The sequence below is a fragment of the Taurulus bubalis genome (genome assembly GCF_910589615.1).
Source record: "Taurulus bubalis genome assembly, chromosome: 16".
Taxonomy (NCBI): domain Eukaryota; kingdom Metazoa; phylum Chordata; class Actinopteri; order Perciformes; family Cottidae; genus Taurulus; species Taurulus bubalis.
The window spans coordinates 13,275,595-13,289,770 of record NC_136604.1 but is presented as its reverse complement, the minus strand read 5'-3'; the positions used below and the strand labels follow the sequence as shown (position 1 = coordinate 13,289,770).

At 41.2% G+C, this 14,176-nt stretch overlaps 1 protein-coding gene across 1 annotated transcript; it reads right to left on the bottom strand.

Annotated features, from left to right (window-relative positions):
• Nucleotides 1–1,826: 1,826 nt before the first annotated feature.
• On the bottom strand, nt 1,827–12,910 carry mrpl3 (mitochondrial ribosomal protein L3). Its single transcript, XM_079232384.1, has 10 exons — nt 12,733–12,910; nt 11,431–11,612; nt 11,250–11,341; nt 10,223–10,321; nt 4,225–4,324; nt 4,073–4,133; nt 3,770–3,881; nt 3,568–3,645; nt 3,404–3,481; nt 1,827–2,042 (listed from the first exon to the last, which is right to left on the bottom strand). Exons 1-10 carry the CDS (start codon nt 12,804–12,806, stop codon nt 1,893–1,895), a joined length of 1,026 nt encoding a protein of 341 aa, XP_079088510.1. The 5' UTR covers nt 12,807–12,910; the 3' UTR covers nt 1,827–1,892.
• Nucleotides 12,911–14,176: the final 1,266 nt, after the last annotated feature.

Below are 14,176 nucleotides of genomic sequence, written 5' to 3'. Positions count from 1 at the left end.
GTAAAGTTCTGCTCAATTCTGTATTTTTTATTTTATATTGTTCTGGGGTTTATTTAGGTCACAACCTGAGACTACAATGTGTTTGTTCTCTAGCTTCAAGTCAAATCATGTCTTAAGATGTCGAGTCTCAAAAAACCTAAATTCACAAAACTTCTAAATCCCTCGTCACCAAAAAAATTATGTGTTAATTTAGGGAATGATTAGTCATATTAAGAGGCTAATAGGAAAAATGGCTTTTCAAAGTGATCTCAAGTCTCTCTCTTCTCTGACAGCTTACAGTGAGATTCATGCAGATAAAAGTGAAGCCAGGTCAAATGTTTTGGCCTTATGACCTTGACATTAGTGTTTGACAGCATTGTTGTGGGCAAACCAGCAATGACAGTGTAGCAACTGATATTAAGGCACATGTATTGCTCCCTCTAAATACATTATACACTATACATACTGGACTTGAATCCATCCATATTCCCAGTTTTTTCTTCTTCTTTTAATCAGGTCATTAGTTGATGTGGTAGCGTAGCCCAATGAAAAACAGACTAACCTGCTGGTCTTCTACCACATCCAAGCACACATGCACACCAGGCTGGAGTTCTTCTTCTTATCTTTCTGCTCTGCTGCTTTAACAGGCAGCGAACCCCAACCCTCCCTCACCCTCCCTCCTCTCTCTCCTCTCGTCCACCCCCACAAGAGCCTGATGATGTGCAGGCTCCACAGAGCAGGACTTTCAAACGATATCATTACCATTTCAAAGAACCTGCTGCTGCCTTATGGACCTACAAGCTGTGGCATGTTATATGGAGCGGGACGTTGTTTGCCACAAACTAAATCACCACCCTAAATATTTCTATCAAAATGACAACCAACTACAGTATGTTACGCATTTCTGGCCAGTTGTGTGCCGTTTCAATTAGGGAAAAGACATCAATGCAGCGTGTTTGTATCCGCAGTCGTTGCAGGGTATCCTGTGAGGCTTCGCTACCACTTGTTTTAAACAAAAGCCTTGTTTTTGCTGCTGTCAATGAAATGACAGATATAAAGCAACCAACAGCTGACATGCAGTCCTCTGAGGATACATATACGTGAAACAAGACTTCAACAATTTGGAGGACATGGTTCTCATTTTATTATTTATTGCCCATAACGGCGAGGAGAGGTCTCACACAGTGCAGGAGGAAATCCGTCAGCCCCACCACCTTGCGGCATTCTTATTTTAATACTGCTGAACACAAACACACAGACTTAAGCGCCCAGCAGTTCCTGCTGCAACATTAATGTCCTCATTTATCCTCTTATGCACAAATGTCAACCTTTGTCATGCAGCCTCCATCCCTGCCTCTCCTTTGCTCCCCTTTTAGGTCGCCCTCCACACCTTCACCAACCGCCTCTCCCACCCTTCCCTGTTTCTACTCCTTTGTATTTGCCTCCATAACTTCTAGCACATTCATTCCTCCACCCCATCACAGCACAGACCCTTTCCTTCCTCTGTCTGTATTCCTCTCACTCTGCTTTGTGCAACTCATTGTAACCCCCCCCCCCCCCCCCCCCCCGCCCCCTCCCCCCTGTCCTGCACAAATATTTCACATTTCTCCACCACATATGCCTCTCTTGTATTGTTTTACTGTCTTTTTTTTCTTTCTTCTTCTACTCTCTGTTTGGGGATCCTCCAGTGACATCATCATCCGACAGTTACCATGGTTTCGGGGGGAAAGGGAACGTAATACATTTTAAAATCAAACAGACAGTCTCTGTGCTGTTGCATCTCACACTTACAAAACTAGAGGGCACAAGATGTTCAAAGCAATTACTCTTTATTACAAGATCCAGACATGGTTTAGATGAAAACAAGATGTGTGTGTGTGTGTGTGTGTGTGTGTGTGGGGGGGGGGGGGGGTTTAGGCCAGTGTTAATGATGGGTCTGTGTGAACGAACAAGTCATCATCGTACAGGTCTTCATCCAGGTCGCCTTCCTCTTCTGTGAAATAAGTAGGGAAAGGAGGGCTGAGCAGGGTGGAGCTCCTGGTCGGCAGGATAGTATCTCGTATCTGGAACACACACAACACACACACACACACACACACACACACACACACACACACACACACACACACACACACACACACACACACACACAATGTAATAGCTGTGAGCACACTATTCTTTATTAGTACTGAACCAATTAAATGACAAATTTGCTTCTAGTTGCCAACGGTTTCTCAAAGTGAGGATGCATTGCTTTTCTCTGTTTTATTTCCTTCGAAATAGAATATCTCTGCGTTTTGGACAGTTGGCACTGTGATATGTTACCTCGGGGTCCGGAAAATGTTTTACAGGCATTTACCACTATTTTCAAAAATAAATTTCAAATCTAACCAGCAGTTCTCAAATTTGTTCTGTTATGCTTCCTTCAGAAGCAGGAACACCTTCAAGAAATCAAACCCATGTATTTTTTATTTCTGGTTGGCACATTTTACTACACGACATAGTCTGTTTATTGCAGTAGAGTCTGTCGTTCATGCCCTGCATGCAGATAAACACGAGGAGTTCTCAAGGAAACAAGGCATGCATGTACAGATGTCACCAAATCATCAAGGAATTAAATCTTCATAATATAATTATTTCTTACTGATAATCTTGTTTCAACTTTACATTTTAATCAATTATTAACAATACTGGGGAAAGATACGTGTTCATTCATATTCAATTAATCATATTAATTCACTTTCCCTGTGGTCGTACTGCAGTGGGTCTAAAAGCTTTTCTTAAAATAAAAAATAATCAATAATGAAAGTTATTATTTGTTGCGGCCTTTAGTCTTAATTTTAGTCACTAAAATAGCTATTCCTCATTTACATAGGGACATTAGAGCCTATTTGCGGTGGGACATTAGAGCCACACAGAACAATAAAATTAAACAAACATTATTAACCTTGAGTGCAATATAATATAAGTGAATCTAGGTGTGTGTGTGTGTGTGTGTGTGTGTGTGTGTGTGTGTGTGTGTGTGTGTGTGTGTGTGTGTGTGTGTGTGTCAGCTGAGCTGGGTGAAATGCAATGCACATTTGTATTCATTATCGCTTGTCTGCAAAACAAATAATAGGCTGAGTGTGTGTCCACGCACACACAAAAGGAGAACACAACATGCTGAGTATGGAGATGGATGCTGTGGATATTATTAACATCATTAAGGTGCACGCTCCCATTCCTTCACAGAACACACAAACAGATGCACACACACACACACACTGCTGATCCAGCAGTGTCAGGAAGATGGATCACACGGTCTTGCAGGTGTGAAGGTGTTTTACAGGTGCAAGGTCACTTGTCTCTGTCAGAACACTAAGCATGCTGGGATTGACCTCTGATTTCATACTTCACAAATGTGTCTGAATATGATTATTTTTACCTTCAAGACGCAGTTCTTGTGGCCGGGGACAGAGCCGTTAACATAGAGCACATTATACTTGGTATTGACCCTCCATATCTGGAAGAGGGAGGAGGCAGATGAGAGTCTTGTACTGACATAAAAAGTTAAAAACCATGACCTTGGGTGTGTGTCCTTGTGTGTACCTTCAGTCCATAAGCTGTGACGAAGATGTTGCCCATCATGCCAGGCATCTTTTTCCCTTTGAAGACTTTGGCTGGATCCTAGACGCAGATGATAAAACACACACAGCTCACATGACTGGATTATGGAAAGCCAACTGTTTGTATCTGGCATGGAGGAGCGTCTTAAACTGTGTGTGTGTGTGTGCGTGTGCGTGTCTCTTACCCCTCCAGGTCCAGAAGCTCCTGGTCTGCGATGAGTTTTGGTTTGGCCGTGGGTGGCTGGCTGACCTTTGAACCCATATCGCTTCATCACGCCTTGAAAACCCTTTCCAATGCTACAGACAAACAAACGAAAATCCATACTTTTTACATTCAAGTATTTTGACTAGGGATCAAAAAAAGAGAGGTTTGGACTTTCTTGTAAAGTAAAAAAAATGATACGGGAGCTGAAAGAGGGTAAGACGTAGGAGAGGAAGCAAAGAGGAAGTGCCAGCAAGGAGAAAAAGATGGCAGAAAAATAACTTACGATTTGGCTGTGACGTCCACATATTGCCCTGGACGGAAATGTGCCGCGTAAAGAGGAGTGCCTGAACACACAACAAACAAGATTAAAAGATTCTATCGCGTGACAAAAAGTATAGTAAATGAGTATTTATAAGATAAATCACATGTGTATACCTGGCTTGATGACGGCGTTGTCTGAGACTTTGAAGGTGGTGACTTTATGTTTCGGAGGCACGCCCGCATTCCTGAACATCTCCATTTGCTCGTCCGACCGCTGTTAGTCAGAGTGATGGAAAGAGAGATAATTGTGAGGAAGGAATGGAAGTGGAAAAAGAAGAACGAACAGCAGTTGGACTTTGGCTTATTAAAATTAACAGTGGGCCTGTTATGACTGTACAGGAGCCAAACACACATGCAGGCATACGCACGCACACTTGGCAGTGAGCATCTCTGACATTTGCTTTCACTCGGCTCGCTCTCATCTCAGCCCCTCCAGTCACTCTAAACTCTCTCTCTCCCTTTCAACAGAAGGGTGAAAATCAGCCTGCCAAAGCTTCTCACTCTGACAAACTCTGCCGCTGACTGAAAAGCGACGTGGCTGTGTGAGAGGGATTCAAAACAACTCCACATCAATATATCAAGACCCAATGACTACATTACACATGGATGTATACATCCTTGTTCATTTGGGTTTATTTTATTTATTTTTACCTTAAAAGGACAGATGCACATTACATTTTTTTGTTTAAAAAGCCACCCAATACATACTAAAAGGCGGAAAAAAAGAAAACTTCTTTAAAACCGTCTCCCCTTTTAGAGATAGATGTATTGGTTCATGGAGTAAACAGAAGACCAGTGTTGCCGTCTGTCATTTAATCTGCAGTGTTTGTTATAGGGGTCATTATACGCAGTCTGCTGCAGTGATGGGACCTCAGAGTTTATTGCGAGCATGAAAGACAATTTACAAATGTGTGTTTGTCAATGTTAACAAGGAATAGCAGCAAATATATCGTATGGATCAAGTTTATTCAGACGGCAGAGATTAGATATAGTCACTGATGGTTAGTGGGCGAGTATAATTTCCTGACTATAGATTTGTATTCATAAACAGTTTTAGAACAGGGAGGCCTGATATGAGCTCAATGCTACAGGGAAATAACAAAACTCAGTTATGCTGCCATAAAGCTGCCAAACTGATTAGATTTTATTTTTCATGATCATGAAATGTAGCCAAAACTAGGATGAGCAAACATGGACATTGTGAGGTGAGTATTTGGCACTGGATGCTCTGCTGGTGTGTGTGTATATATATATATATATATATATATATATATATATATATATATATATATAACCACCTGCGCCCGGACTGCATGGACATCCTAAAACAACATGGAATACTTGGCCGTATATCTACAACTTCACGTCCCAAAACATCCCTCTGGTCCTGTCGTAACCGTACTTCCTCGTTACGTCACCACAACAAACAACACGTGAATCTGTCTGATGGAGAAAAACTGATTCTCCTCTTAATATATAATGTTTCATGACCTGTGACGTATGAGTGAACTATACCCTAATTATGACTCCGGTGTGAACTTTGCCTTACACAAAGTTCAGTTTGGGAGTCGAGCGATCTGCTATATCTGTATGTTCTGAAGATAAAACACATCATTGTTGTTCTTATGGTTTAAAACATATTTGTACATCATGTTGTAATTCTGACTCTGCTCCTTCTTTAAAGAATAAATGTACTGATTGAATGATTTCACGACCGGTGTCAGGTAAGATTTTTCTGACACTGTCCACACTGTTCAATCTCCGTCCCCTTCCTCACAGCCTATCACAACGCAACGTCACCTGAAACTGGCCTTGCTCAACACCAGTCACTCAACAATAAAAGCCTCATTCTGAATGAATTCATAACAGACAAAAAGCTTGATTTCCTCTGCCTAACTGAAACATACATGGCATAAACCTCTGGACTATTTCTCACTGAACCAGACCACTCGCACAGGATTCACATACATAGATAAACCCCGTCCTGAGGGGCGGGGAGGTGGTGTTGCTGCTGTCTACAGGGAGGACATTAAAACAACCACCATTCCCATTCCTGCCATTCATTCTTTTGAACATCTTGCCTTCAAACTCTCTGGTCCCACTCCTCTGGTTATTGCTCTTATCTACCGCCCGCCAAAGCCAAACCCCTCCTTTCTCTTTGACTTCTCTGATTTTCTGACCCAGCTTTGTGCCATCTCACCTGCCGTTCTCCTCCTAGGTCAGGAGCCGCAAAAAATATTTGATATCACAGCTTCTGAAGTTTTATATATAGTCATATTATATATACACAAAGCTATAGTTTGTTGTATTTATGAAAATATAGAACAACAATAAATATTTTTTTTTTACATTGTATTGCTATTTTACCTGTCTATAACTATCAAACAAAGGTTAATAAGGTTAATTAAAAACACAACTATGCAGACCTTCAGGTCTATCTATATTTGTGGCTCATGTGGTAGAGTGTTTGCCTTGTAACTGCAAGGTAGCAGGTTCAATACCTGTCCTCTTTAGTGAGTTTTACATTTTGAACACATATCTTTTGCTACGTTTACACTGAGCGTCCTCCTCACTAGAGCACCGCAAACGGAGGACGGATCTGTGTTTACTAACGGACGCCTCACTGTCTCATGAGCTGACACAGAACCAGCAGCAGTAGTGGAGTTTGGAGACGTGATCCACTTCCTGAAAGTATATCTACTTTACTCAGTTTAGTTTGCTGCAGCAGTTGAGGAATCGCTCTTCTGCACTCATCTGCGCGCGAGGGCGGGGCTCTGAATCACGAGTAGCCAGCTGCAGGGGCGGAGGCTTGACAGCAACGTGACGCACATTTTAGTGAAAGAAATATTTAAACATTTATTTTTATTTTCAGTGACACAATATCACCTAAAACTCCAAGATAAGAGGACTTCCCTTTAAAAGTTTTTCTTTTTTTTTGTCAAAGCCTCAGGGAGCCGCAACAGACGGGCTAAAGAGCCGCAGGTTGCCAACCCCTGTCCTAGGTGATTTTAACTTCCACATTGATAACACTGACTGTAAATCTGCCACAGAATTCCTGAAACTGCTACAATGCTTCAACTTCACACAACATATCAACTTCCCCACTCACAGCCGAGGTCACATCCTGGATTTGGTCTGCTGCACTGGTCTCACAATACCTCAGCTCTCCAGCCTCAACCTCAATATCTCCGACCACCTGGCTATCACCATGGACATTGACATCCTTATCCCCATCCCAAAAGCCAAGCGCAATATATCCTTCAGAAATCTCAAAACTATCTCCCCCACAACTCTTTCAGCCTCTCTTGCCAGTACCATGTCTGCCTCCCCTTCCCCGCTGTCTGATAATCCCTCCGATCTTGTAAACTACTACAACAACACACTCTCCTCCTCTCTTGATCAGCTGGCTCCCATTAAAACCAAAACGGTCTCATTCACACACTCAGCTCCCTGCTATACTCCTGAACTCCACCACATGAAATCCTGTAGGCGCCAGCTTGAAAGACTCTGCAAGAAAACAGGTTTAACAGTCCATCTCCAAGCCCACTCTGACTACCTTCAACAATACAATGACGCTCTCATCTCAGCCCGGTCCACTACTACTCACACCTCATACACTCTGGCTCCTCTAACCCAAAGGCTCTCTTCTCTATAATAAACAAGCTTCTCAAACTTAGGGACAACGCCTCCAAATCCTTTACAGTGGACAAATGCAACTCTTTCCTTTCATTTTTTAAAACAAAAATTTACATAATTTACAGCAACCTGAACACCTCCCCCGTCCTTTCCATCTCTCCACCTGCTCCCCCCATATTCACCCCTCAGCCCTTTTCTAAGTTCTCCCCTGTTTCCCCATTGGAGCTCTTTTCCTTCACTACAGGAATGAGAAGCTCCACCTGGATCCCATCCCATCTACTCTCGTAAAGGACTGTCTCCCAGCCATCGCACCACTCATCATAGCAATAATTAACTCCTCCCTCAACTCCGACTCAGTCCCCGACACACTTAAACTGACTGCTGTCACCCCCATCCTCAAGAAACCTGGACTTGGCCCTGACTCCATGAGCAATTTCCAGCCCATCTCAAATCTTCCCTTCCTGTCAAAAATAGTGGAATGCGTCGTCACTGCACAACTCAAAACCCAACTTATTTCCAAAGATCTGTTCGAGCCATTTCAATCCGGTTTCCACTCACAGCACAGCACTGAAACAGCCCTTCTCAAAGTCACCAATGACCTCCTCTTCTCCTCAGACTCTGGCCACCTCAACATTCTCTCAACAGTATGCTTCTCTCCCGCCTCGAATCGTCCCTCAACATCACCGGAACTGCTCTCCTGGCTCAAATCATATCTAACAAACAGACAACAATTCATCAGCATTAACAACAGCACCTCCCCCAACGCTCCTCTGTCTCAAGGCGTCCCCCAGAGTTCGGTGCTTGGTCCTCTTCTGTTCATCCTCTACCTGCTCCCTCTTGGTAACATGATACGTCAACATGGTCTCCTCTTTCACTGGTACTCTGATGATGTCTAGCTCTACATCTCCACAAAGGCCATTACCACTGCTACTCACTCCACTCTGACCGAGTGCCTCACCGACATTAAATCATGGATGCAAACCAATTTTCTTAAACTCAACTGTGATAAATCTGACATGATCATCATCGGTCCCAAATCTCTCACCAAAACAAGTCACAACTTCTCCCTCACCATTGACAACTTCACTCTGTCTCCCTCCCCACACATCCGCAACCTCGGAGTCATGTTTGACAGCAACCTCTCTTTCGAACACCATGTCAAACAAATCACCAGAACTGCCTTTTTTCACTTAAAAAACATAGCCCGTCTCCACACATCACTCTCCTCATCTGCTGCCGAAACTCTGATCCACGCTTTCATCACCTCCAGAATTGATTACTGCAATAGCATTATGTATGGCTCATCATCCAAAATCCTAAATAAACTCCAGTACAACCACAACTCTGCGGCTCGCCGGCTCACCCACTCCCGCTCCCGTGATCACATCACCCCTGTTCTCCAGAACCTCCACTCCACATCCCACAACGGATCCAATACAATATCCTTCTCCTCACTCACAAAACCCTCCATAATCGGGCCCCCTCCTACCTCACCGACCTGCTCCACCACCACACTCCATCCCATCAGCTCCGCTCCTCTGATGCCAACCTCCTATCCATCCTCCATAGGACTAAGCACCGGACATGGGGTGACATAGCCTTCTCCATAGCGGCCCCATCCCTCTGGAACTCTCTCCAAACTCATCTGAGACCGCACTGACCTCTCCACATTCAAATCACAAATCAAAACTTACCTATTCAGAACTGCTATTGTTTCTATTTATTTGATTTGTTTTATTGCATAGCTTTTAGGATATTTAAAAAATGTTGTGTAAAGTGACTGAGTATTATGAAAAGCGCTATATAAATGAAATGCATTAGTATAATATATATATATATATATATATATATATATATATATATATATACATACATACATACATACATACATATACATCATTCAAACCAAAATTTTAATTAAAATTGTCAACTAGGTTTTTCTAAATTGAGTAATGATGCAATTTCTCAAGCTATTAGAAGAAAATAAATCCAAATAATATTTGTCATCCTAAATTTTACTTTTCATAAAACCTGCAATAACTACAGCCTCTATCAACTACTGAGGGAAATATCTGGCTCCACTAGCTTCCCCAGCTTGTACTGTTTTGTGTGTGTGAAAACCGCTTCCTGCTGCATCTGAAAACGACACCTTGAAAGCGGTGACTGTGAACCAAACGGGGAATTTGCAGACCAGACAGCTAAATAATGAGCTGAAATTCCCTATAAAGATCTGTAAAGTCCAGGGAAGCAGATTCAACTGATAACTTTCTATAGGTTCATCACTACGAGCAATCCTTCACATTCACACATTCTTGTTTGATTCGTTGCTTTTATAAAATATTGATTATAGTCTGAAAAACTTGACAAAATGACAGCTATAATAATTAACTCACCAGACATTTTCTAAGTAACATCATAATATGTCAGAACATCCAGTTTCAGAGCTAAAATTATGATATTAACAGCTATTTCTTACATGGAACGGTGATACGTTTTTCCCTCCTACCACGAGGGCAGCAGTGTGTCCATCAAATTCTTCCTTGGACAGGTGTTTTAGTACATGGCAGTCCTGCACCTGGAAAAAAGAACAGAGGCTGGATTAACAATAGTCATAGTCAGATTTCAGTTTTTCACTGTGCAACTTGTTTGCTTCTGACCTACAACAAACAAATATGCAATTAGCTGAAAGTCTCTGGTGTAAAACACTTAAATATGGGGCATCTGGCTAACTCACAAAACATCCCTATCAATACATTTTTGCAAAATACAACAATAGGATGATGCCACCAATTAGCAGTACATGATACATTGCAAGTAAATCAGAGGACGAGGAAAAAAAGAGAAAAATATACCCCACATGAATGTCATTTTACAAAGCAACAATCAAATCTGTACTTATTCACTGAATTATTACATATATTGCTTCAGATAAAACATGTACCACACTGCCAAAGTAGTGGGAGAACTTTCACCCTGAGAAAGTCAATCAAAATGCTCTACTTTTCATCGAGCACAGACTGTTCCCTTGTCAGTGAAGAAACAAATGACTAAATGTGAAAAGTGAATCAGCAAATGGGGATAGAAGTTTCTGTATGTCCTTGATTCTTATGCTAAGTGCAGGTGATGACAAAATGAACAATTCTGACTGCTAACATTGACATTTTGTTCAAATTGCAATAGGAGTTTGTTCTGCTACAGTATGTCATTGTCAATAAAGAGGAGAGTCAGCACACACGGCTGCAGTTTGCAGTCAATTCATTTCACTGACAGATTAGTCGATGAGATTGAAACATAATCTGTATAAACATCAAATATCTTCAAGGTGTTCAATATTTTCTATTGTTCCCGTACAGAACAATCCAATGGATTTGACTGTTTGCCTAACCTGCTGGTCATTTCATTATGGATCACAAACGGACACTATCATTCCTGAAGAACACCTGCGGTTGTTTTGATGTAAAGCTAAGGCACAACTGGTGTGTGTTTGTGTTTGTGTGGGCTACCTGTAACATGGTGACAACATGTCTTTCGCCTGCTTTTGTCCAGACAGGAGCCATCCCCAACTTCACGGCTACTAGCCCAACTCTTCGACTACCTGGGCGGAGGAACACATGTAAAGATTTATGTGAGCGGACAGAAAGGGGACTCATAGCGTACACAGCTCTCATCGATCATGACACCTACCCTTTGTCCACTCATGACGCTGCCAGGGCTCATCTTTGAGTGGGTTGAGCTTATCAGCGGTTTGTTTCCTGTATTCCTGAGCCATGCTCTTTCTCATGTACTCCTGGTTGTCCTCTGTGAGGTGTTCATCAAACCACGTTGTGGTGTTTACTGTCCTGATACAACTCACCGCGTGGGCAGGACTGCAAGGTAAAAATTAATCAGGGAATCAGGGGCAGTTATTACCCAGTAATGTCCAGCAGACATTACTGGGAAATAACTCTAGATCTGGACTAATAATGACCAGCTACATGCTCATACAACTGTGTCCAATCAATACAAGAGTAGCAGGTAGCATAAATGTGTGCTTATTATTTAAGGGCTGCAAATAAGTATTATTGTGCATTGTTTATTAATGTCACATTCGTTTTATCAATTCATTTTCAGTCAATTAAATGGCAGAAAATAGTTAGATATGCCCATTACCATTTAAAGAGTTCGAGGTGACTACTTTGGATTACTTATTTATTTGCCAAACAGCTCCAAACTCAAACATATGCAATTAACAATGGTACCAAACAAACCAATACATAATAAGCAGCACATTTTAGAAGCACACCTGACATTTTTCACAAACAAATGTAATAACCAATCATCAAAATTGTTGATCCTTCATTTTCTGGAGGACATTATTCAAGGATAATTTATGAATTCCCTGTATGACCTAAACTGAAAATGCCTTCCGATTCAGATCTCATACTACTCAGTCACTGCAGCGTCCTCACTGATGAATAACAAGCAGGTTCACACATTCACAAGGACAGTTTGTGCATTGAGAGTGCATACATGTCACTGCTTCGTGACGAGTCAATCAATATGCTTCATTTGCACGAGCTCGACAAAACTAGTTTCAAAGCACAAAGACAAGAATAAAACGGTACTGAATGAACCATGGGGACATTTTATCATATTAAAGTCCGCCCACGACTGCTTGCAGATGGCCACCAACACTTGACTTATGTGTTACTTTAGAGTGGTTCATCAGTTATGTTCTTTATAAGTCTCCATATTATTAATGTAGTATTCCGTGTAACATCAGAGCACAAAAGATAGTTACGTTAGTTATAAGAGACAATTAAACTAGCTTAGGTGGTATTTTGTAATGGGAACATTATAACGGTAGCTGATTTATTTGCAAATAAAAGGTTAAGATATAAACAAGCACATCATATAATTAAACTGTTAATTCACGACAGCAACCGTCGTGCAGAAGCTCACTTCAGTTCAGTTATATTAGCACAACTAGCCATTAGCATTAGCCACCTTTCAGTTGCTGCCCGGAGAGAAAGGACTCGAGTTGCCCGCTGAAGAAGAAACCGACAGCTCCACGTCGCCATTGCGCTCTTTAATGTGTCCACTTACATATACATATGAAAAACCTACACACAAACTAGAGAGGCATGACCTCTCACAACATACACACAACCATGCCTTCGTTTTCGTCCTGTTCTAAATGTCACCCTGGCTACTTCCGGTACGGGACAAAAACAGTCCCCCTGCACAGAGGGTCATGAAAATGGTTCCACACAACTCATTTGTTTCTTAATTTCTAATCTGATCTCCAAAACGCGATTTGACAGTTATATCAAATGTAATGCTGCTAAAGGTTTGATACAAATAACCCAACAGAAAGGAAACTTAATGTTGAATTTCAAAGTTAATTCTTGACCTTGGAAACTACAAGGTCAATTGAATAGTTTTGGAGCTTACAATCATATAAAGGATCTTCATCAACAAATTAATTTCGCTAACTTTTCTTAGAAATGTTGATGTTTACGTTTCCATTTGTGAGTTATATTCAAGGCATGCAATAATACAAGGACAATGATAAATACAGTAAATAAACAGGATAAATGTCTTTCATTTTGAAAGGTATCAAGTAAAGCAAGTCCCATTTGAGGCTTCTTGATGTATCCTTGATTTTAACTAGAAGCTGTGTAACATAAGACATACATAACATGCATTATTAGTATTATTGACTCATTGTCCCAGGTTATTGTGCTAAATATACAAAATATATAGTTTTTGATAATTATATTATATTTTATAATATACAGTGGCTTTCAAAAGTATTCATACCTCTTGAACGTTTCCACATTTTGTCACATTACACGCCACAAACATAAATATATTTTTATTAGAATTTTATGTGAAAGACCAACACAAAGTGTCACACAATTGTGAAGTACAAAGAAAATTATACATGATTTAAAAAAAAAATTCACAAATAAAAAACTGAAAAGTGCAGTGTGCAAAATTATTCAGCCCATTGCCTTCAGAAGTTGCCTGATAACTGCTGAATGATTGAATGTTGACCGAATGACTAAATAGAGTCTACCTGTGTGTAATCTTATCTCAGTACAAATACAGCTGTTCTGTGACGGCCTCAGAGGTTTGTTAAGAGAATATTGGGGAGCAAACAGGACCATGAAGTCAAAGGAACACACCAGACAGGTCAGAGATAAAGTTGTGGAGAAGTTTAAAGCAGGGTTAGGCTATAAAAAGATTTCCCAAGTTTTGAACATGTCACTGAGCACTGTTCAATCCATTATCCGGAAATAGAAAGAGTATGGCACAACTGCAAACCTACCAAGACCACCTAAACTTACAGGCCGAACAAGAAGAGCACTGACAAAAGATGCAGCCAAGAGGGTGACTCTGGACGAACTGCAGAGATCCACAGCTCAGGTGGGGGAATCTGTCCACA